The 25,353-nt window shown below is 45.7% G+C and overlaps 1 protein-coding gene across 1 annotated transcript in view; it reads right to left on the reverse strand.

Annotated features, from left to right (window-relative positions):
- Nucleotides 1-19,902: 19,902 nt before the first annotated feature.
- The window catches only part of NOL6 (nucleolar protein 6), a 108,810-nt gene continuing 103,359 nt past the window's right edge, over nucleotides 19,903-25,353 (reverse strand). Inside the window, 1 exon segment of the mRNA XM_060236249.1 lies at nucleotides 19,903-20,256. Coding sequence (XP_060092232.1) covers nucleotides 20,110-20,256 — 147 coding nt within the window. The 3' untranslated portion in view covers nucleotides 19,903-20,109.

Genomic DNA, 25,353 nt, shown 5'->3' on the forward strand with positions numbered 1-25,353 from the left:
CTCCAGGAATTTCCCAACCCAAAGGTGGCAACCCAAAGCCAAGCTGGGATTCGCATAGTTCTCCCTTCCCTCATTTTACCTTCACAACATCCCTGCCAGTTAAGTTAGGCTGAGAAAAGGAGCAAGCCAGACCAAGATGAGTTTAGTGGCCAGGTGGAGATTCGAATCCTGGTCTCTATAGCGCTTGCTCGATCGAGAGACTGCTAATTTCGTTCGCCACCGATAGCATCGCTTCACCTCCTTGCCGGGGAGGCTGTTCAAACCAGTTTAAATCTGTAGAATCGGCACGCACCACAAGATGTATTTTGGCCTCTTCTACATTTAAGAGCCCCGTGGCGCAGAGTGGTACAGCTGCAGTACTGCAGTCCAAGCTCTGCTCACAACCTGAGTTCGATCCCGGCAGAAGCCAGATTCAGGTAGCCGGCTTGAGGTTGACTCAGCCTTCCATCCTTCCGAGGTCAGTAAAAGGAGGACCCAGCTTGCTGGAGGGAAATTGTAGATGACTGGGGAAGGCAAAGGTCTGCTCTGAAAACGTTGTGAAAGCAACATCACCCCAGAGTCAGAAGCCACTGGTGCTTGCACAGGGGACTACCTTTACGTTTTTACATTTAATGTGCCTTGTGTAGCATTTGAAGTGTTTGTCTAACGGCCTCTCTCAGTCTGCAGCTGGAGATCTCTTTCTAGTCTCTCTCGGCTTGACTTCGCGAACGAAGATTTAAGAAAGGTGCAGTAGTCCACGTCTGCTGCAGGCTCGCTGGTGGCTGACAAGACCAATGCGGGACAGGCAGGTCCGGCCACAGTGGCTGCAGGGAAAAGTCTGATTTGGGGTTGGTGCTGTAGCAGTGCGATTCTTCCTCAATCTCCTTTTGTCCTCAAGACCAGCTATGCGTGCGTTCTCAAAGGAAGAGACAGCCTGGTGGATGGTGTGCCTCCATGCTTTACGATCTGAGGCTAGGTCAGACCACAGGTGATGGTTGATGCGACAGGTGCCAAGGGATTTCTTCAAGGAGTCCTTGTACCTCTTCTTTGGTGCCCCTCTATTTCGATGGCCGGTGGAAAGTTCGCCATACAGAGCAATCTTGGGAAGGCGGTGGTTTTCCATCCTAGAAATATGCCCTGCCCAGCGCAGCTGCGTCTTCAACAGCAGTGCCTCGATGCTTGTAACCTCCGCCCGCTTGAGGACTTCAGTGTTGGTCACAAAGTCACTCCAGTGGATGTTGAGGATGGTGCGAAGGCAGCGCTGATGAAAGCGCTCAAGGAGTCGCAGGTGATGACGGTATAAAACCCACGATTCGGAGCCATAGGTGAGGGTTGTCATCACAACCGCTTTGTAAACATTGATCTTTGTGCCTTTTTTCAGATGCTTGTTGCTCCACACTCTTTTGTGCAGTCGGCCAAATGCACGGTTTGCCTTTGCCAGCTTGTTGTCAATCTCCTTGTTGATCTTGGCATCTGAGGAAGTTAGCCTAGAAGTTAGTCTGAAGAAGACAGAAGTTCTCCACCAGCCTGCACCCCAGGAAGATTATCACCCTTCCTGCATCTTTCTAGTAGTTGCTTTTGCTAACGCGTCCTTTCTGGCAATTTCCCCAGCTCTTACTCACTGCGACCAACTTTGCCCGGACTCCTCCTGTTAGAGGCAGGGAACGTGTCTCATACCCTTTTCGCAAAAGGGCATGCAGACTTGTGGCGTGGCAGAAATAATCCCTTTTTAATCATCTTTTCCAACCTTGCCCAGATGGCCCAGGCTGGTCCGATCTTGTCCGGGAGCTAAGCAGAGTCGGCCTTGGTTTAGTACTTGGATGGGAGATCAAGGAAGAAGAAGACTGCAGATTTATACCCCACCCTTCTCTCTGAATTAGAGACTCAGAGCGACTTACAATCTCCTATATCTTCTCCCCCCACAACAGACACCCTGTGAGGTGGGTGGGGCTGAGAGGGCTCTCACAGCAGCTGCCCTTTCAAGGACAGAGACTCAGAGAGGCTTACAATCTCCTATATCTTCTCCCCCCACAACAGACACCCTGTGAGATGGGTGGGGCTGAGAGAGCTCTGACAGAAGCTGCCCTTTCAAGGACAACTCTTGCAAAAGCCATGGCTAATCCGAGGCCATTCCAGCAGCTGCAAGGGGAGGAGTGGGGAATCAAACTTGGTTCTCCCAGATAACAGTCTGCACACTTAACCACCACACCAAGCTGGATCTCTTAACCACTACACCAAACTGGAAGTCCAGGGCCGCTATGCAGAGGCTGCCAACAGCAAACCACCTGCTTGTCTGTTACCTTGAAAATGGTAAAGAGGTTGCACCTTTCTAGCAGAAGCTCCTTTGCATATTAGGCCTCACCCCCCTGATGTAGCCAATCCTCCAAGAGCTTACAAAAAAGATTCTGAAAGAAGAAGGTGCCCCTTTCAAAAGAAGGCGCCCCTATCCTTCATTATTTCCTATGGAAGGAAGACATTTAAAAAGGTGTGCTGTCCCTTTAAATGTGATGGCCAGAACTCCCTTTGTTCCTGGTTCCACCCCCAATGTCTCCTGACTCCACCCCCAAAGTCCCCAGATATTTCTTGAATTGGATTTGGCAACCCTAGTTAGTATCCACCACTTCCCTCCCTCTTCCCAAAGGTTGGGCAAATAAACAATCCATCTAGCCCAAGGATGTTTATGCCACAACCCTGCTGTGAGGTGCCTCTCCTCCACATTCACACAGACAGTTCTTATCAGGTCTGGAAGAAGTGTGGGAAACGGAGATGTTTTTAATAACCTAAATTCCTTAGTAGTAAAATAGATACTATGTACTAACCTTTGAACCCGTGACTCAAAATGCATCTGTATGTTATCCTTTGAACTAATCCTATATAGTAACAGTATAATCATGTATACGTCATTACTTCCAAGGATTCTGTCCTTGGTAAAGCTTCAGAGTTTCTACAATAAAGCAACTTTTGATTTAACAACAAAAGACTGATTATTGAGAAATATTGATCCTTGACATAGGGTGTCTAAATAATAAATTTTATTTATAATAATAATAATAGACTGTCCTTGAAAGGGCAGCTTCTGGGAGAGCTCTGTCAGCCCCACCCTCCTCACAGGGTGTCTGTTGTGGGGGAGGAAGGTAAAGGAGATTGTGAGCCGCTCTGAGACTTGTGAGTGGAGGGTGGGATATAAATCCAATATCTTCATCTACCTCACAGGGTGTCTGTTGTGGGGGAGGAAGGTAAAGGAGATTGTGAGCCACTCTGAGACTTTTAGGAGTGGAGGGTGGGATATAAATCCAATATCTTCATCTACCTCACAGGGTGTCCGTTGTGGGGGAGGAAGGTAAAGGAGATTGTGAGCCGCTCTGAGACTCTTCGGAGTGGAGGGCGGGATATAAATCCAATATCTTCATCTACCTCACAGGGTGTCCGTTGTGGGGGAGGAAGGTAAAGGAGATTGTGAGCCGCTCAGAGACTCTTCGGAGTGGAGGGTGGGATATAAATCCAATATCTTCATCTACCTCAAAGGGTGTCTGTTGTGGGGGAGGAAGGGAAAGGAGATTGTGAGCCGCTCTGAGACTTTTCGGAGTGGAGGGCGGGATATAAATCCAATATCTTCATCTACCTCACAGGGTGTCCGTTGTGGGGGAGGAAGGTAAAGGAGATTGTGAGCCGCTCTGAGACTCTTCCGAGTGGAGGGCGGGATATAAATCCAATATCATCATCTTCTTCTATCCTCCTGGACTGAACTTTCATCCCCATTGTGTTCTTTAGGCAGACAGTGTTGTCATGTCGTCCTGCACCGGAGTAGGACTAAAGCATGCACTTCATGCTATGGCAGACTTCCGTAAAGAAAGCCTAGAACCACAAATGCCACAGATAATCTTCTGGTTGACGTAGCATTTAGTGTTCTTACAAAGGGCCGTGTCGATTTACTAGGGCTGGCTCAGCCACACAAACAAGATGAAAACCCAGAAACATTAGGGGGAAAAAAGATGTTTCCCTGGAATAGTTCTTCAATGGGGAATTGCCAGGGTGGAGAGGAGTTTTTAAAGTTTGAGTGCATCTAAACACGCTATTGGCAATCTAAACGCCCTCTTGCTGGAAGACGCCTTTTCCTCTTCACCTATTCAGCTGCGATGGCATTAAAGCTGTCAAAAAGAATCCAAATTAAACGCGAAAGCCAGGCAATTAGACATGCCAGGACAACCCCTCGTCTGTTGCGAAACAAAACAAAACAAAAGTTAAAAGATGGTGTTTGCCAGCCCTCTTGAAAGTCTGTTGGAAATAAAAGAATGCATTTCTGGCTTCAGTTCATCTCCAGAGCTAATTTGCTTTTCAAAGATTTACCACAGGTTAAGTCTCAAAGGCAAAAGTGTATCCAGATGTTCAGGGGATAGTTCTTTGGTCCCAAGTCTGTGTATTTATGTACTTATGTTGTGGTTTTGTCACAGGCTTATGGGTTTTGCCCACTGACTGAGCTAGCTGGGTGCAGAGAGAGAGAGCCTGTGGTAGACAGGGGGATGACAAATTGCGTGCACTGCATGGTATTGCGCATACACACACAATTCCTGGCAGGTGAGAACGCTCTTTAGCTTTGAAAACCGTCAACTGAGGGGTGACATGATAGAGGTTTCCAAGATTATGCATGGGATGGAGAAAGTAGAGAAAGAAGTCCTTTTCTCCCTTTCTCAAAATACAAGAACTTGTGGGCACTCAATGAAATTGCTGAGCAGTCGGGTTAGAACGGATAAAAGGAAGTCTTTCTTCACCCGAAGGAACACATGGAATTCACTACCACAGGAAGTGGTGGCAGCCACAAGCCTAGACAGCTTCAAGAGGGGATTGGATAAACATCTGGAGCAGAGGTCCATCAGTGGCTCTTAGCCACAAGGTATAGATGGAACTCTCTGTCTGAGGCAATTATGCTCTGTCTTCTTGGTGCTGAGTGGGGGGTGGGGGGTGGACAACAGTGGGAGGGCTTCTAGTGTCTTGTCCCCACTGGTGGACCTCCTGATGGCACGGGTTTTTTTGGCCACTGTGTGAGAGTGTTGGACTGGATGGGCCATTGGCCTGATCCAACATGGCTTCTCATCTGTTCCTATGTGACACAGAGTGTTGGACTGGATGGGCTACTGGCCTGATCCAACAGGGCTTCTCTTATGTTCTTCTGTGACACAGTGTTGGACCGGAGGGGCCATTGGCCTGATCCAACAGGGCTTCTCTTATGGTCTTATGTGACACAGAGTGTTGGACTGGAGGGGCCATTGGCCTGATCCAACAGGGCTTCTCTTATGTTCTTATGTAAAGCCAGTAACATAGCCCCAAGATAACGCCCCCCCCCAAGTTATTATTTATTTTATTTTGTGGGCTTATATTCCGCCCTATCCCGTAGATGGGCTCAAGGTGGATTACAACATAAAAAGTAACAATAAAAAGCCTACAGATCAAAATGAACACATTAGCCACTCACAGTACACAGGCACTGCTGGGCATAGGGAAGACAGCCATTTGCCCCAGAGCCCCCACCACCTCAGTTCTTGGGGCAAGAACTGAGTTATTTGCTTCTCAGTTTTTTGCTTTCTTCATGGTGCAACCCCAGATTTACTCTGTCTTCTATTATTACCATTTCTGTGGGAGAACAGGCAACCCCATAATTTAGAACCTTTCTGGCTCAAGGCACGGTTGTTTTACAGGCTTGCCGTTTCCAGCAACATTTTTATTGGCTGCTAAGGTTTTACACGCTTATTTTAAAGCTACACTGCTCACATTTCAGGCTTTTATTTGCTGCGAGTTTTAAGTCTGCAGTTGCTGTCTTCTAGCACTTTTACTGCACTGTTTTTTACTGCTTATCCTTTGCAGAGGTTGATATTTGTATTAATTCATCGAGTCACGTGTGTGCAGATGGTTACTTGAGTGGGTTTCTTAGAGTCTGAGGGAGGAGCGGAGAAGGAGAGGGTGGTGAGAGGCGGGGATGTAACCTCTGCAAGCAAAGGCTGTATATGTGGAAGCAGTTGTGCCCTTTGTACAGTGCTGGTTGGTCTCTCCAAAACATCTGGTTAGCCACCATAGATGATGGAACGTTGAACTAGATGGATGCCAATGTTTACCTAGGATGCCAGAAAACCTTTGGGCCAATGCTGGATGGGTCATCCTACCAAGTAAATTCAGGATGTAGATCAGGCGTGGCCAAACTGTGGCTCGGGAGCCCAATGTGGCTCTTTCACACACATTTATGTGGCTCTCAAAGCCCCCACCGCCCTGTCAGCTGGCTTGCAAGAAGGCATTTCTCTATCCAAATCACTTCTCCAAGTCAAGCCAGCTGGCAGCGTGAAGAATGCATTTAAACTTGCTTTCTTTCTACCTCTCCCTCTTTCCTCCCCATTTGCCTTCCTTCCTTCCTGTTTTGCATGAAGAATGCATTTAAAGTTGCTTTCTTTCTACCCCTCTCTCCCTTTCCTTCCCATCTATTTGCCTTCCTGCCTTCCTGTTTTGCATGAAGAATGCATTTAAAGTTGCTTTCTTTCTCTCCCTCCCCCTTTCCTCCCCATCTATTTGCCTTCCTGCCTTGCATGAAGAATGCATTTAAAGTTGCTTTCTACCTCTCCCTCCCTCTCTCCTCGCCATCTATTTGCCTTCCTGCCTTCCATGAAGAATGAATTTAAAGTTGCTTTCTTTCTATCCCTCTCTCCCTTTCCTCCCCATCTATTCACCTTCCTTCCTTCCTGTTTTGCATGAAGAATGCATTTAAAGTTGCTTTCTTTCTACCTCTCCCTCCCTCTTTGCCATCTATTTGCCTTCCTGTTTTGCATGAAGAATGCATTTAAAGTTGCTTTCTTTCTACCTCTCCCTCCCTCCTCGCCATCTATTTGCCTTCCTGTTTTGCATGAAGAATGAATTTGAAGTTGCTTTCTTTCTACCTCTCCCTTTTCCCTCCCCATCTATTTGCCTTCCTTCCTTCCTGTTTTGCGGCTCTCAAACATCTGCTGTCCGTGTCTTGTGGCTCTCGCACATCTGACATGTATTTTATGTGACTCTTACGTTAAGCAAGTTTGGCCACCCCTGCCGTAGATGATGGAACACTGAACTAGATGGGTTCCATGTTTCTAGTTTGCCGTGGGCACCAAAAAACCCTTGGGTCAGCACAGGATGGGTCACCATACCAAGTAAATTTGGACTTGTGGGTCACCATACTAAAAAGGCCAGCAACTGCTGATGTCAAAGACCTCAGCCTGAGACCCTGGAGAGAGAATGGCAGAGAAGAGAAGATCAACCATGAGAGACCAACCGTCTGGCCTCAATCCAGGGCACAGGAATTCACTGCCACAGGAGGTGGCGGCGGCTAAAAGCATAGCCAGCTTCAAGAGGGGATTGGATAAGCATATGGAGCAGAGGTCCATCAGTGGCTATTAGCCACAGGGTATTGCTGGAACTCTGTCTAGGGCAGTGATGCTCTGCATTCTTGGTGCTTGGGAGGGGCAACAGGGTGAGGGCTTCTAGTGTCCTGGCCTCACTGGCGGACCTCCTGGCCACTGGACTGATCCAACATGGCTTCTCTTATGTCTGGGACAGTGATGCTCTGTATTCTTGGTGCTTGGGAGGGGCAACAGGGTGAGGGCTTCTAGTGTCCTGGCCTTGGGGAGGGACGGTGGCTCAGTGGTAGAGCATCTGCTTGGGAAGCAGAAGGTCCCAGGTTCAATCCCTGGCATCTCCAAAAAAGGATCCAGGCAAATAGGTGTGAAAAACCTCAGCTTGAGACCCTGGAGAGCCGCTGCCAGTCTGAGAAGACAATACTGACTTTGATGGACCAAAGGCCTGATTCAGTATAAGGCAGCTTCATATGTTCATATGTTCACTGGCGGACCTCCTGATGGCACCTGGGTTTTTTGGCCACTGGACTGATCCAACATGGCTTCTCTTATGTTCTTATGTCGGGGGCAGTGATGCTCTGTATTCTTGGAGCTTGGGAGGGGCAACAGGGTGAGGGCTTCTAGTGTCCTGGCCTCACTGGTGGACCTCCTGATGGCACCTGGGCTTTTGGCCACTGGACTGATCCAACATGGCTTCTCTTATGTTCTTATGTCTAGGGCAGTGATGCTCTGTATTCTTGGAGCTTGGGAGGGGCAACAGGGTGAGGGCTTCTAGTGTCCTGGCCACACTGATGGACCTCCTGATGGCACCTGGGCTTTTGGCCACTGGACTGATCCAACATGGCTTCTCTTATGTTCTTATGTCTAGGGCAGTGATGCTCTGTATTCTTGGAGCTTGGGAGGGGCAACAGGGTGAGGGCTTCTAGTGTCCTGGCCACACTGATGGACCTCCTGATGGCACCTGGGCTTTTGGCCACTGGACTGATCCAACATGGCTTCTCTTATGTTCTTATGTCTAGGGCAGTGATGCTCTGTATTCTTGGAGCTTGGGAGGGGCAACAGGGTGAGGGCTTCTAGTGTCCTGGCCACACTGATGGACCTCCTGATGGCACCTGGGTTTTTTGGCCACTGTGTGACACAAAGTGTTGGACTGGATGAGCCATTGGCCTGATCCAACATGGCTTCTCTTATGTTCTTATGTGACACAGAGTGTTGGACTGGAGGGGCCACTGGCCTGATCCAACATGGCTTCTCTTATGTTCTTATGGCCGGTAGGATGGGATTGTTAACTTTGGATGGCAGAAGCAGATCAAGAGAAAAGCGGTTCAGCCCACCTGGCAAGTTTGAAACAGAGGCAAAATCCACACCTGGAACTTCCCAGTTGGCAGCTCCAGCTGCTAGTCCCCGTGAGGGGCAACCTGCCAAACTGGCTGGCCCCCATTTTACACAGCACCATTTATAATCTGTGGCAATTGTCCCCGATCCAAATTCCTAAGCACGTTTCCCTTGTTCTCGGAAACCCAGCCCTCGTAAAGGTCTTCTCTCCTCCCATGCGGGAGCCAATTCCTACCCTCACTCCACTTTTTAAAAGCCGTTCAAAGACCACGTTTTATAAGGGCGAATAAAATTATATTTGGCAACCCGGAATAGCTCCATGATTTTGTTGCTCGCGCTGGCATTCAAATGCATATATAGTCGCTAGTCTTTTATGGAGAGGAAAGAAAGAGTCATGTCACATGATCCCATCACATGACCAGGTTGTCCCTGGCCAGTGATGGGGGGGATAGAGTTTTGCCAGATCCAAGTTGGGAAATTCTTGGAGATTTGGAGACGGCGTCTGGGAAGGACAGGGACAGTTAAATTGCTTGGGGCTCTTTAGTTTGGAGAAACATCGACTGACATGATAGAGGTGACATGATAGAGGTGTACAAGATTATGCCTGGGATAGAGAAGGTAAAGAAAGAAGTACTTTTTCCCCTTTCTCACAATACGAGAACTCATGGACTGATAAAAGGAAGTCCTTCTTCATCCAAAAGGTGATTAGCACTTTGAACTCACTGCCATAGGATGGGGTGACGGCTGCCAGCACAGACAGCTTCAAGAGGGGACTGAATCAACATCTGGAGCAGAGGTCCATCAGTGGCTATTAGCCACTGCATATTGTTGGAACTCTCTGTCTGGGGCAAGTGATGCTCTGTATTCTTAGTGCTTGGGAGGCAGCAACAGTGGGAGGGCTTCTAACCCCACTGGTGGACCTCTTGATGGCACTTGGCTTTTTTGGCCACTGTGTGACACAGAGTGTTGGACTGGATGGGCCATTGGCCTGATCTAACATGGCTTCTCTTATGTTCTTATGTTCTCCCTTTCAAGACTTCCCCAGTGTTACTTACAATATAAAAGCAATAAAGGTAATTTAACATTAAAGGAACCTGTTTATAAAGAAAAAAGGAACTTATACTTCTTTATGGTTATTACCTCATTCGATTAATGATCCTATATATTACTAAATTAAGTCATATTATCTATCTTATTATAATCTTTTAAGAAAGAACAAAATATTTTCTCATACTCTCATTTTAACTATCATTCTTATCTCAGTAAAAAATAGCTGATAAACAAGTTATCCATTATCAAATATCACCAAGTGTCCTTTCACTCTCCAGTGTTCTTCCACATAGTTCTGAAACTTTCGCCATTCATTATTAAATTTTTCCATATCAAGTTCCTTTAGCATTCTTGTTAATTTGTTCATTTCACTTCAGTGCATAATTTTCATAACCCAGTCCCATTTTTCTGGAATTTTATTTTGCTTCCACAACTGCGCATACAATGTCCATGCAGCTGAAAGCATGTACCAAAGTAATGTTCTGTCTTGCTTCGGAAAATGTTCTATTTGTAATCCCAACAAAAAGATTTCTGGTGCCTTCTTCACTTTGTATCCCAAAATCTTTGACATTTCTTGCTGGATCATTTGCCAATATTGTACAGCCCTTTCACAAGTCCACCACATATGGTAGAAGGACCCTTAATGTTTTTTACATTTCCAACATCGATCAGACATCTGATTATTTAAAGATTTCAGGTTTTCACGGCTGGTAACATCATTAGGGTTAGTAGAATCTTTTGGGATCAAGTGCCGTGTTCTACTGGAGAAAGTTTTCCTTCCAGACATTTCGTTCTCAGCTGCGGAGAACATCCTCAGTGGTGTTGCAGCCGGAGCAGGCGCTCAGACCTTCTTGGCTGCTGTGCATTGAGTGCATTGAGCCAAGAAGGTCTGAGCGCCTGCTCCGGCTGCAACGCCACTGAGGATGTTCTCCACAGCTGAGAACGAAACGTCTGGAAGGAAAACTTTCTCCAGTAGAACACGGCACTTGATCCCAAAAGATTCTACTAACCCTAATCTGATTATTTGTTTTCAACAGGTTTTTTTGGTGTCATATATCATCTATACAACATTTTGTAACAATTTTCTTTTATGTTATTGCATGTCGATATTTTCATAGAGTTCTTCCACAAATATTCCCATTATTCCATCTCAATTTCCTTGTTTATATTAATTGCCCACTTTATCATTTGAGATTTTACCACTTCTTCCTCTGTGACCATTTCAGTAACAGTTTATATACTCTTGAGATCAATTTTACGTCCTCACCAAACAGCATTTTCTCCATTTCTGTTTGTTGTCTTAATCCTTCATTCCTAATATCCTGCTTCAGCAGATTTTTAATTTGTAACCAATGAAACCAATTAAATTTATAATCCAATTCTTCCACTGAGCCAGTTTGGTGTAGTGGTTAAGTGTGCGGACTCTTATCTGGGAGAACCGGGTTTGATTCCCCACTCCTCCACTTGCACCTGCTAGCATGGCCTTGGGTCAGCCATAGCTCTGGCAGAGGTTGTCCTTGAAAGGGCAGCTGCTGTAAGAGCCCTCTCCAGCCCCACCCACCTCACAGGGTGTCTGTTGTGGGGGAGGAAGGTAAAGGAGATTGTGAGCTGCTCTGAGACTCTTCGGAGTGGAGGGCGGGATATAAATCCAATATCTTCTTGTTCTTCTTCTAATTCTGCTTTGCCTCCTTGTATTTTTAACAATTGTTTATATGGTAACCATTTCTTTTCCTCGATATCCGAATATAACTTTATTACTTCCGTTGGCACAATCCACAGCAGTTTCCTCTCATCTCCATATTTTTGGTATTTCAACCAAGTTTTAAGAAAACTACTTCTTACATAATGATGTGAGAAAAAACCATCCATTTTACTTTTCCCATAGCACAAATATGCATGCCAACCAAAAACCCTTCCATGGCCTTCTAATGTTAATAATTTTCTGTTTAATAACGCTATCCAATCCTTAATCCATACCAAACAAACTGCATCATGATATAGTCTTAAATCCGGTACTTGGAAGCCTCCCCTTTCTTTAGCGTCTGTCAGGATCTTCATCTTAATTCTTGGTTTCTTGCCAGCCCATATAAATTCCGAAAGTTTCCTCTGCCATTTATGAAATTGTTTATCTTCTTTCACTATTGGTATAATTTGAAACAAGAACATTATTCTTGGTAATACATTCATTTTTATTGCTGATATTCTACCCAGGATAGACAAATTCAACTTATTCCATTTTTGTAAGTCCACCTCAATTTTCCGCCAAAGCTTTTCATAGTTGTTTTTAAATAAGTCAATATTCTTTGTTGTAATTTCTACTCCTAAATACCGCTGTGGCCGGACCTGCCTGTCCCACATTGGTCTTGTCAGCCACCAGCGAGCCTGCAGCAAACGTGGACTATTGCACCCTTCTTAAATCTTCGTTCGCGAAGCCAAGCCGAGAGAGACTTTACTTGCCACTTCACAGTTTGTTAAATTCTGTAATTCCATCTGCTTAGCTTTTGACATATTTTTACACAAAAAAAATTGTTTTCTCTTTATTTACATAAAAGCCTGCCAGATCACCGTATTCTTTTATTTTTTGGAGCAGCAATGGTGTAATTTGAGTTGGGTTGTCATTTATAAACATTACATCATCTGCAAAAACTCTGTATTTGTAAGAAAAGCCTTTTAATTTCAAACCCTCTATCTCCTTATCTTCTTGAACTTGCATAAGCAGTATTTCCAGCATCATTATAAATATCAAAGGGAACAGAGGGCACCCTTGTCTTGTTCCTTTACAAATTGCTATTTTCTCTGTCAAATCTGCATTTATACAAAGTCTTACTTGTTGGTCAGTATATATTGCCTTTACAATTCTAATTAAGTCTTCACCCAATCCCAATTTCTCCATTATTGCAAACATAAAGTCCCAATGAACATTGTCAAAAGCTTTCTCTGCATCAGCAAAAAGCAAAGCTACTTCTTTTTCAGGATGTTTTTCATAATATTCTATCTATTACAGTTCTGATATTTTCTTTTAATTGCCTTCTGGGGAGAAACGCTGCTTGTTCCTCTTTAACAAAACTATTCAAATGCTGCTTCAGGCGTTCCGCTAAAATTCTAGCATATATTTTGTTGTCATTATTTAGCAATGAAATTGGTCTATAGTTATTTATTTATTATTTATTTCATTTGATTTATATCCCGCCCTACCCCACCGAAGCGGGCTCAGGGCGGCTCATTACATTACATCTTACATTAGTCACATCTTTGTCTTCTTTTGGTATCAACGAGATTACTGCTTCCTTCCAATAGGTATCTTCCCATCTATTCTTATAATGTTCATCAATTTCTGAAGCGTTGGAAGTAGAGTTTAAGAACTTTATAATATCTTGCTATAAAACTGTCAGGACCTGGAGCCTTCCCTGGCTTCATTGAGTTAACTGCCACTTCAATTTCTTCCTTACCAATTGGGTTGCATAAGATCTTTTTCATATTGTCCATTAGGGTTTTAACATTAATTTCCTGTAAATAGGCATCTATTTTCTCTTCCCCCCCCCACATGACTTTTATACAAATTTGCATAATATTTATAAAACTCTCTTTTGATTCCTTCCTGGTCAACAATTTCTTTGTTGCCCAAACTAATTTTATTAACAATTTTATTTTCCCTTTTTCTTTTCATTTGCCAGGCCAAGTATTTTCCAGCTTTATTTGCACTCTCAAAAGATTTTTGTTGAAACCTTTTTAAGTTCCATTCTACTTCTTTATTTAACAAGTGTCTTAGTTGGTCCTGTAGAATTCCAATTTCTTTTAAAATCTTCTTGTTCCCCGGTCTCTTTATAAGCTCTCTCTCCTTCTTCTTAATCTCCTTCTGTATGTCTGTCATTTGTTTCTCTTTAGCTTTTCTGTCTTTATTATTCAATGTGATTAAAATACCTCTCATCACGTTTATAAGCATCCCACACCGTTTGATATTGAACGTCCTCATTTTCATTTACTTGGAAAAAGGCTTTAGTCTCTTTTTGCAGAGATTCTACTACCCCATCTTTCTGCAGTAAATCTTCATTTATTCGCCATCTTAAAGACTTTTTGGTAGGTTTTGCAGACCACGTTATTGGATTATAATCTGCTCTTATTTTCGGAAGAATCTCTAATTTTTTTTGTTGTAAGTCCCAAATTTTTTGTACTCCATAACATATCAATCCTTGAGAAAGAGTTATGTCAAGCTGAGAAGAAGGTATAGTCTCCAACTGTAGGATTTTTCTCCCTCCAATTGTCTACAAGATTTTCTTGCTTGGCTAATTCAAAAAAAGACTTTGGTAGTTTACCTTCATTATTATTCTTCCCAGATCTGTCCAAAATATTTTTAACTGTACCATTAAAGTTCCCCATTTAACATGATTTGCTCATATGTCTCTTGATCAAGTTGCTGCATAGTGTCCTTAAAAAAAGAATCTTTTGCTCCATTAGGAGCATGCAGTCCCAATAGCAAAGTCTTCTTGTGGTTCATCATCACTTACACTGCAATATATCTACCATCATCGTCCTTAAAAATCAATTTTGGTTCCAATTCCTGTTTTACATAAAAAACCATGCCTCTTTTTTTCTCCTTAGCCAATGAAAAAAATTCCATACCAAATTGCTTATTCCACAAATATTTGTAATCCAATCGTTTAATATGTACTTCTTGTAGACAAATTATGCTACATTTTTGCTTCCCAATCCAATGAAAAGTTGCCTTTCTTTTTTGTGGTGAATTAAGTCCATTTACATTTCAAGATAATAATTTGTAATCCATCATGGTTTTCTATTTTAATCTGAACCTCCAAATTCTTCATTCTCCACCAAAAACTTCTCTTATCTCCTGAGTGCTTGTAATGGTAATCCTCTTCCCCTTGTATTCAAAAACCAATCCTTTTGGGAGAATCCATCTGTATCTCGTTTGACTCTCTCTCAATTGCTCAGTCAGTTTTTTATATAATCTTCTGTCACTTAAGACTTTCCTTGGTAATTCTTTCATAATTCTAACATCACTGCCTTCCACAATCAGCTTGCCTTCATACTGTTTACTTAGAATCCTTCTCACCAAATCTCTTGTTACACATCTCACTGCCACATCTCTTGGTAGTTTATTTTTCCTTGCATGTTCTGAATTGACCTGTAAATATAGTCATAAAAGCAATTAGTCTGCTCAGGATCATCTCCAACATATTCAGCAATAATGTATTTCCTTAAATCACCATCCTTTTCAGGCACACCTCTCGAACGTATCTGATTTTCCATTGATTTGCAGTCCTGCAGTACTGCTTTGTCCTGCAATTTTTTAATAGTGGAATCCACTGTATTAATTCTTTCATCATGGTCTTTCACTTTCTCTTCCACCTCTTGGATTTTTTTGGATACTGATTTAAACTCTTTACTGAGAACTTCTATATCTTTTTCTAATTCCTTCTTACAATCACTTATAGAATCTTTAATCAGTTTAGACAATCTAGCTTCCATGGCATCCATCTGTTCTTTTTTATCAGCCTTTTTGCTGTCTTCTGGTGTCTTGGCTCTTGTCTGTAATGGTTTTTGGGCTGACATTACTGCCTTCCCATTATAAATATAGGCTTTACAATTGAAGTCACCAAGTTCTTTTTAAATGGTCTAGTCTTATAGATTAGGGCATGCCCTTTCAGAAAAGCTCAAAATCACCATCCTCCTATGCCCCTGGGTCCAGATATTAATTTTTAAAAAGTTATAATTTCCCAAAATGGTGCTCGATGTTTCTCTAGGGTTTAGCCCTAGATGGGTTTAAAAAACCCTGTAGTTCCCCTTCCCTTGATGGCCTCTTCTGCCCACACTTGCCACAAAATCTCATTATCTATGGTTGTGAAGTCTCATGATGTTCCCAGACGTCATTTGCTGTAATGACTTGTTGATCTGCAGTTCTTCCACTCTTGGGGGGAGTGACCACAAAAATTCCAAACAATATCAGCTTTTGCCTTTTTTAAGCCTTATATCTGTTTAACTCAGTCCAAGATTTCCCCCTCCTCCTCCTTCTTTATTATTACAAGTTGTTTATGTGTCCAGATCTTTGTTTGCCTTCCAAATATTTCCCAATTTAGTCCCGGAGCAACAGATAAAAATCTCTTTACCTTTAAAGTCCTGACATCAAACACACTGGTCTGTTTTTCATCCACGATTAATTAGCCCTTAAGAAGCTTGGCACATGTTGAATTTGTCAATTTAACGACCCCAGATACCCTCTATAGAAGTTGGAAGCATTTCTTCTCCAGAGACTCTTCAAAGCCAAAAAGAAACACCACCACCACCACCACGAGATTTCTCGTTAGCCAAAGAACCTCTCCTCAGAACTTTAAGCTTATCTTGGCCATCATCTTGCCTAGAAAGATCTTCCAGAAAGCTTTTCTGGAAGCCAGAAAGCTTTTGATAAAGTTCCTCATCAAAGGCTCCTTAGAAAGCTTGAGAGTCATGGAGTAAAAGGACAGGTCCTCTTGTGGATCAAAAACTGGCTGAGTAATAGGAAGCAGAGAGTGAGTATAAATGGGCAGTCTTCGCAGTGGAGGACGGTAAGCAGTGGGGTACCGCAGGGCTCGGTACTGGGTCCCATGCTCTTTAACTTGTTCATAAATGATTTAGAGTTGGGAGTGAGCAGTGAAGTGGCCAAATTTGCGGATGACACTAAATTGTTCAGGGTGGTGAGAACCAGAGAGGATTGTGAGGAACTCCAAAGGGATCTGTTGAGGCTGGGTGAGTGGGCGTCAACATGGCAGATGCGGTTCAATGTGGCCAAGTGCAAAGTAATGCACATTGGGGCCAAGAATCCCAGCTACAAATACAAGTTGATGGGGTGTGAACTGGCAGAGACTGACCAAGAGAGAGATCTTGGGGTCGTGGTAGATAATTCACTGAAAATGTCAAGGCAGTGTGCGTTTGCAATAAAAAAGGCCAACGCCATGCTGGTATTAGGAAGGGAATTGAAAACAAATCAGCCAGTATCATAATGCCCCTGTATAAATCGATGGTGCGGTCTCATTTGGAGTACTGTGTGCAGTTCTGGTCACCGCACCTCAAAAAGGATATTATAGCATTGGAGAAAGTCCAGAAAAGGGCAACTAGAATGATTAAAGGGCTGGAACACCTTCCCTATGAAGAAAGGTTGAAACGCTTAGGGCTCTTTAGCTTGGAGAAACGTTGACTGAGGGGTGACATGATAGAGGTTTACAAGATAATGCATGGGATGGAGAAAGTAGAGAAAGAAGTACTTTTCTCCCTTTCTCACAATACGAGAACTCGTGGGCATTCGATGAAATTGCTGAGCAGACAGGTTAAAACGGATAAAAGGAAGTACTTCTTCACCCAAAGGGTGATTAACATGTGGAATTCACTGCCACAGGAGGTGGTGGCGGCCACAAGCATGGCCACCTTCAAGAGGGGGTTAGATAAAAATATGGAGCACAGGTCCATCAGTGGCTATTAGCCACAGTGTGTATGTGTGTGTGTGTGTGTGTGTGTATATATATATTTGGCCGCTGTGTGACACAGAATGTTGGACTGGATGGGCCATTGGCCTGATCTAACATGGCTTCTCTTATGTTCTTAGATGATGTAGACAGCAGGTATTAAAACACCTTCTCTGTCCAGGATAGAGGGTCTGGTGAGCTCCCCCACTGGGAAGCTCGTCAATTCTCCATGAAATCCAAACCAGAAGCCCCCGATGCTCTGTATTCTTGGTGCTTGGTGGGGGCAACAGTGAGAGGGCTTCTTGTGTCCTGGCCCCACTGATGGACCTCCTGATGGCACCTGGGTTTTTTGACTACTGTGTGACACAGAGTGTTGGACTGGATGGGCCATTGGCCTAAGCCAACATGGCTTCTCTTCTGTTCTTATGTCTGGGGCAGTGATGCTCTGTATTCTTGGTGCTTGAGGTGGGCAACAGTGGGAGGGCTTCTTGTGTCCTGGCCCCGCTGGTGGACTTCCTGATGGCACTTGGTTTTTTTGGCCACTGTGTGACACAAGAGTGTTGGACTGGAGAGGCCATTGGCCTGATCCAACAGGGATTCTCTTATGTTCTTAGGTTCCCCCCTTGAAAACATCTAGCCTCTCCAGGGGAACTAATCCCTGTAGTCTGGAGAGGAACTGGAATTCTGGGGGATCCCCAGGTCCCACCTGGAGGCTGGCATCCCTAAACCTCAGTAGGGTACAATGCCGCAGACGCCCCTCCCCTCCAAAGCGGCCATTTTCTCCAGAGGAACTGATCTCTGAAGTCTGGGGAGGAGCTGGAATTCTGAAGATGATATTGGATTTATATCCCGCCCTATACTCTGAATCTCAGAGTCTCTGAGCAGTCACAATCTCACAGACACCCTGTGAGGTAGGTGGGGCTGAGAGAGTTCTGACAGAAGCTGCCCCTTCAAGGACAACTCCTGTGAAAGCTCTGGCTGACCCAAGGCCATTCCAGCAGATGCAAGTGGAGGAGTGGGGAATCAAACCCAGTTCTCCCAGATAAGAGTCTGCCCACTTAACCACTACACCAAACTGGCTCTCCAGATGGGATCCCCAGGTCCCACCTGGAGGCTGGTATCCCTGAACCTCAGTGGGGTACAGTGCCGCAGAGTCCCCCCTCCAAAGGGGCCATTTTCGCCAGGGGAACTGTTCTCTGTAGTCTGGAGATGAGTTGTAATTCTGGGGGATCCCCACGTCCCACCTGAAGGCTGGAACTGCTCATCAGGCAAGGCAAAAACAACCCCCCCAAAACCGGACAAGATCTAGCAGGCACCAACAACGACTGAGTCACGATGATGCAACGAAGCGGCGAAATGCCCAGATGGTGTTGCAACTCGGCAAGGCCTTGCCTGACTCGAGCAGCAGAGACGTGGGTGAGGAGAACCCTTGGGCATCGTTCTGCCTAGATCAACGAGACCACTTCCCCATTTTGCACTCGCGCACGTGGGGAAGAAAGGCAGCACGCAGTGTCGCAACGACAATACACTGCCGCATCGCTAACCGCAAAAAACAATACAAGATTTCCAACGCCTGCAGCCGGAGCTGTGCATATTCGATGACTGCACTTCAGCGTATCATTCAGCCTTTTAGGAACTCTGGGATTTGTTCAAGACAGAAGAGAGTTTCTAGCCCTTCCAGATCATGATCACTAGCCATGGTAACTAAAGGGAACCTCCATGTTCCCAGCTGGTATACCTCTGATTATCAGGACTTTTTTTGAAGGAGGTCCTTTGCATATTAGGCCACACACCCCTGATGTAGCCAATCCTCCTGGAGCTTACAGGGCTCTTAGAACAGGGCCTACTGTAAGCTCCAGGAGGATTGGCTACATCCAGGGTGCGTGGTCTTATATGCAAAGGAGCTCCTGCTACACAAAAAGCCCTGCTGATTACCAGTTCCAGGAGGCAACATGAGGGGAAGGCCTCACCCTCTGTGTCCTCTAGAGGAACTGGTTGGCCGCTGTGTGAGACAGGAGGCTGGACTAGATGGACACTCCCCGGTCTGAACCAGCAGGGCTCTTCTGATGTCCTTCTCAGGGGAAGGCCTCGGCCTCTCTGCCCTGTTGTTGGCCCTCCAGAGAAACTGGCTGGCCACTGTGTGAGACAGGAGGATGAACTAGATGGACCCTCCCTGGTCTGAACCAGCAGGGCTCTTCTGATGTCCTTTTCAGGGGAAGGCCTCGGCCTCTCTGCCATGTTGTTGGCCCACCAGAGGAACTGGCTGGCCACTGTGAGAGACAGGAGGCTAGACTAGATGGAGCCTCCTTGGTCTGATCCAGTAGGGCTCCTCCAGAAGAAGAGGAGACTCTATTTATTTTCAGAAAATGGGAAGTGACAGTGCCCCACAAGGCTTCCCATTGGCTGTGCAGATCTCTGCCTTAAATGCCAAAGTTACCGTAAGAGTACTATTTAACCTCACTCCCTGAAATGTTGCAGTTTGCTCCACCTCCCGTGGCAGCCATTTTGTTCTTGTTCCAAAGTTCAAAATGTCTGGGGGGGACCCTGGCCTGGCTCACAACATCTACTGTGGAATGGGGGGGGGAAGGCTGTTCTAATAATCAGTGCTGGTTGTGCTAACCTCAGGCAGAATGAACATCCAGGACATCTGACTAGTTTTGGCGGCATCAGATTTTCATTAGATTTCCACTCAACGAAGAAGCAGCTCGCAGAAGACATTTTATCTTCAGTAAAAACGACGTCTTTTTTTTTTTTTATCAGGAAAGTCAGAGGTGAATGTACATGAGAAACAGGATTACAAGAGGTTCCTTGGGCAATAAAAATACCTTTCTTATAAGAGAACTCTGAAGGGAAATGTTATGAGTCAAGCCACACCCTGAGCTACTGAGTGAGCAGCTCAGAATGTAACGGAGTCCTAGAAGATTCTAGATGGACCATTTCTCTGTTCGAGCCTCCACAGATTTCACCAGTCCTTCTCCCAAAATCTCAAAGTCTTCTAAAATAGCCGGCACATTGGGAATGGTCCGGGACTCTGAGCTGGGTGCCATTATTCTTCCGCTCATGGTGGATACCTGTGACAGGACAGAACAGAACGGGTATTTATTTAATTTATTGATTTGATTTATATCCCGCCCTCCCAGCTGAAGCAGGCTCAGGGCGGCTCACAACATAAAATCCCACAAACAATTAAATTAACAAGTATTAAAATTACACATTCGGTAATAAAATAGATATACAATGATTAAAACAGTTAAAACAGAAAAAAACTGAATATTGAGAGTTGGTGCTATTCTGGTGGCGACGGCCTTCTTCCACTTCTCTTAAGTACCGGTGCCGAGTCAATTGAATGCCAGCCGGAAGAGGACAGTCTTGCAGGCCTTGCGGAACTGCCCAAGGTTCCGCAAGGCCCTCACTTCATCTGGCAGTTGGCTCCACCAGCAGGGGGCTACGACTGAGAAGGCCCTGTCTCTAGTTGATTTCAATCGGGCCTCCTTCGGCCTGGGGATAACTAATAGATTTTGTGATCCCGATCTAAGTACTCTCTAGGGAACATGTGGGGAGAGACGGTCCCTAAGGTAGGCAGGTCCTAGGCCATATAGGCCTTTAAAGGTAATAACCAGCACCTTTAAAGGTAATAACCAGCAGATGATACGTTAGTGGGGCTCATCTCTGAGAATGATGAGTCTGCGTATAGGAGGGAAGTTCATCAGCTGTCCCTTTGGAGTAAAGTAAATAATCTTATTTTTAATGTAAATAAGACGAAGGAAATCATAGTGGATTACAGGAAGAGTAGTCTGGATTTTCAGCCATTGTTTATTGATGGTGTTATGGTAGAACAGGTGACAGAATGGAAGTTTTTGGGAATTACTATGAAACAGGATCTAACATGGGGGGCAAATACTTCAGCTCTAGAGAAAAAGGCCCAGCAACGACTATACTATTTAAGACTCTTAAGATCACAACAACTGTCAGGGAGTCTGCTGGTTGCCTTTTATCGTAGTTCCATTGAGAGCATTTTATCTTATTGCCTCTGCGTGTGATTTGGGAGCTGCACGGAAGCAGAGAGAAGGGTGCTCCAAAGAGTGATGGTGAGAGCACAGAAGATTTGTGGATGCTCTCTCCCCTCATTGGTGGATCTGTATGATATGGGATGTAAAAGGAAGATACAAATGATCTTAAGGGACCCTTCACATCCGGGCCACTTGCTATTTGAGATCTTACCGTCAGGCAGGCGATATAGAGTGTTGAAGGCTAAGACAAATAGATTCAAGGGCAGCTTCTACCCAAGTGCCGTGGTTAGGCTAAATGCAGGGCTATGAATGGTTATTTGTTTTAGATGTATTTGAATGGTTTATGTATATGTCTTTTCTTTAGTGTTGATGTGTTGGTATGTTTGTGGAAGAGCACCTCATTTTGTTGCTCTCATTTTCCTTTTTTGAGAACAATGACAATAAATTTATCTATCTATCTATCTTGTAACGAATCCAGCATACCATTGGCAGCCAGTGCAGTTCCCGTAGTCCCGGCTGAATGTGCTCCCACTTGGGAAGCCCCAGTAACAACCGGGCGGCCGCGTTCTGCACTGGCTGCAACTTCCAGGTTCGGCACAAGGGCAGCCCCATGTAGAAGGCATTACAGTAGTCCAGCCTCAAGGTGACCGTTGCATGGATCACTGTTGCCAGGTCACTGTGCTCCAGGAAGGGGACCAACTGCCTTGCCTGCCTAAGATGGAAAAACGCGGATTTAGCAGTGGCTGCTATCTGGGCCTCCATTGTCAAGGCAGGCTCCAGTAGCACCCCCAAACTCTTGACCTTGTGCGCCATTGCCAATGGCGCACCGTCAAACGCCAGTAGGGGATTTCCATTCCCGGACCACCACGACTCAAGCAAAGGACCTCTCGTCTTCGCTGGATTGAGCTTCAGCCTAAGCCATCCAGCCACGGCTTTTAGCGCCAGGTCCAAATTTTCTGGGACACAGTCAGGCCAGCCGTCCATCAGTAGATAGAGCTGGGCGTCATCAGCGTACTGGTGACAACCCAACCCATACCTCGAGCGATCTGGGCAAGGGGGTGCATCTAGATGTTGAACAACATTGGGGAGAGCACCGCCCCCTAAGGCACCCCGCAGTCAAGCGCATGTCTCCGGGACAGTTCACCCCCAATCGCCACCCTTTGTCCACGACCATCAAGGAAAGAGGAAAGCCATTGCAAGGACAACCCACGAATCCCTGCGTTGGCAAGAGGGCAGGTCAGCAATTGGTGGTCAACGGTATCAAACGCCGCCGATAGGTCCAACAACATCAGTACCGCCGAGCCGCCTCGATCCAGATGCTGCTGGAGGTCATCCAGCAGGGCGACCAGCACTGTCTCCATCCTGTGACCTGGGCAGAAGCCGGACTGGTGAGAGTCTAGGACGGAAGCGTCATCCAGAAAGTTCTGTAACTGTAGCGCTACTGCCCTCTCAATAATTTTACCCCAAAAGGGTAAATTCGAGACCGGCCGGTAATGTGCCAATTCGGCCGGGTCTAACGTCGATTTTTTCAGGAGAGGGCGAACCACAGCCTCTTCTGCAAGGGATCTATTTACGATATCCCATGTAGGCTATCTGAGCTCCCTCTGGCAAGCTTTAATTAGCCAGGAGGGGCAAGGGTCCTTTGATTTAATTTAATTTGATTTGATTTGATTTTCAATTTATACCCTGCCCTATTTCGCAAGCGGGCACTGGGAGGCTTACAACATTAAAAATTTTTACAAAACATCAAACAAACTACATCCAACTAAATAATCTCGTAATTACAGAATTAGCAGAAAGCATGATCCACATCATGGGCAACAAGTCATAAACCACATATAGGCTGGTAAGAAGAAGAAGAATTGCAGATTTATACCCCGCCCCTTCACTCTGTATCAGAGACTCAGAGCGGCTTACAATCTCCTAAATCTTCTCCCCTCACAACAGACACCCTGTGAGGTGGGTAGGGTTGAGAGGGCTCTCACAGCGGCTGCCCTTTCAAGGACAACCTCTGCCACAGCTATGGCTGACTCAAGGCCATTCCAGCAGCTGCAAGTGGAGGAGTGGGGAATCAAACCCGGTTCTTCCAGATAAGAGTCCACGCACTTAACCACTACACCAAACTGGCTCTCTTGTGGTGGGGCTGAGAGAGCTCTCCCAGCAGCCGCCCTTTCAAGGACAACCTCTGCCAGAGCTATGGCTGACCCAAGGCCATTCCAGCAGGTGCAAGTGGAGGAGTGGGGAATCAAACCTGGCTCTCCCAGACAAGAGTCCACACACTGAACCACTACACCAAACTGGCTCTCACAGAAGCTGCCCTTTCAAGGACAACTCTTGCGAGAGCTATGGCTGACTCAAGGCCATTCCAGCAACTGCAAGTGGAGGAGTGGGGAATCAAACCCGGTTCTTCCAGATAAAAAGTCCACGCACTTAACCACTACACCAGACTGGCTCCGTGGTCCTAAGGACAGCTGACTGGCTTCAACATGGGCCAGGACCTTTTCGGTCCGGGTCCCCACCTGGTGGAATGAGCTCTCGCTGAAGATTCAGGGCCTGTGGGACTTATCTAAGTTTCACAGGGTCTGTACGACAGAGCTCTCCCGCCAGGCTTTTAATTGATCTAATTAACTGATTTAATTAATTGGTAGTGTTCCGCATAACATAAACACCTAGATGGAAAAGATGCTGGTGGGAAGCAATGACTTCAGGGGACACACCCGCTGGATCAATTAAAAGAGCTCCGTCTTACAGGCCCTGGGAAACTTAGGTAAGTCCCACAGGCCCCGGATCTCCAGTGGGAGCTCATTCCACCAGGCAGGGGCCCAAACTGAAAAGGCCCTAGCCTATGTTAATGCCAGTCCGGTGTCCTTAGAACCAGGGACTATGAGATGTTGAGCAGCAGACCTCAGAACCTGGAGGGGGAGGGGGGCGGGGGGGGCTCATATGGGGAGAGGCGGTTCTGAAGATATGCAGACCCCAGGCTGTCAAGGGCCTTCAATGAGACAAAGACTTTCCAATTAACTCATGAATGGTGGGAATCTTTGAAAGGAAAGCTAGATAGGGAGATGCCATATTCAGCTACTTCTGCCCTTCAGGAGAGGCCGTGGCACAGTGGCAGAGCCTCTGCTTGGCATGCGGAAGGTCCCAGGTTCAATCCCCGGCGCCTCCAATTAAAAAAGGACCAGGCAGGAGGTGATGGGAAAGACTCTGCAGAGACCCTAGAGAGCTGCTGCCGGTCCGAGTAAACAATGCTGCCCTCGATGGGTCAAGGGTAAAACAGAGCTCTTTCGCCAGGCTTTCAGCTGAGGCAGCGGATGTCACTTGTTACCTGCCCCCCCCCCTTCATTCCATCCCAGGGCTGTAAGATCTGCTGGACCTGGAGAAGAGGCCATGGCTGTCTCTATTGTCACTCTGTAGTTTTAGATTTTATATATTTTAAATTGGTTTTTTACTATTGATTGTTTTTATGATGTAACCCACCCTCAGCCCATTCTATGGGAAGGGCGGGCTAAAAAGATTAGAGAGCGAGAGAGACAGAGAGATACAGAGATAAAGAGAGAGAGAGAGAAAGAGAGAGAGAGAGAGAAAGAGATAGAGACAGAGAGAGATACAGAGATAAAGAGAGAGAGAGAGAGATACAGAGATAGAGAGAGAAAGAGATAGAGACAGAGACAGAGAGAGATACAGAGATAGAGAAAGAGAGAGAGACAGAGAGAAAGAGAGAGATAATGGTCTGATTCAGTATAAGGCAGCTTTGTGATGTTGCAGCCATTGCGTGGCAGCCATTTTGCGGATGCACCTAGCACACTATGTCAGAATTCCAGAAGAAGAAGAGTTGGTTTTATACTCCGCCCTTCACTTCCTGAAGGAGTCCTGGAGTGGCTTACAATCACCTTCCCCTTCCTCTCCCCACAGCAGACACTCTGTGAAGGTAGGTAGGACCAACAGATCTCTGAGAGGACTGCTCCTGCGAGAACTGCGACTGACCCAAAGTCACCCAGCTGGCTGCATGCGGAGGAGTGGGGAATTAAACCCGGTTCTCCCAGGTTAGAGTCTGCCGCTCTTAACCACCACACCACAGCTGGCTCTCTGAAAGGTGCCCACAAGTACAAGAAGGTTGCGAGCGTCTGCCAGTTTAGTGTACAGAGCCAAAGTTTG

Source organism: Heteronotia binoei, chromosome 4 (assembly GCF_032191835.1).
Source record: "Heteronotia binoei isolate CCM8104 ecotype False Entrance Well chromosome 4, APGP_CSIRO_Hbin_v1, whole genome shotgun sequence".
Lineage (NCBI taxonomy): Eukaryota > Metazoa > Chordata > Lepidosauria > Squamata > Gekkonidae > Heteronotia > Heteronotia binoei.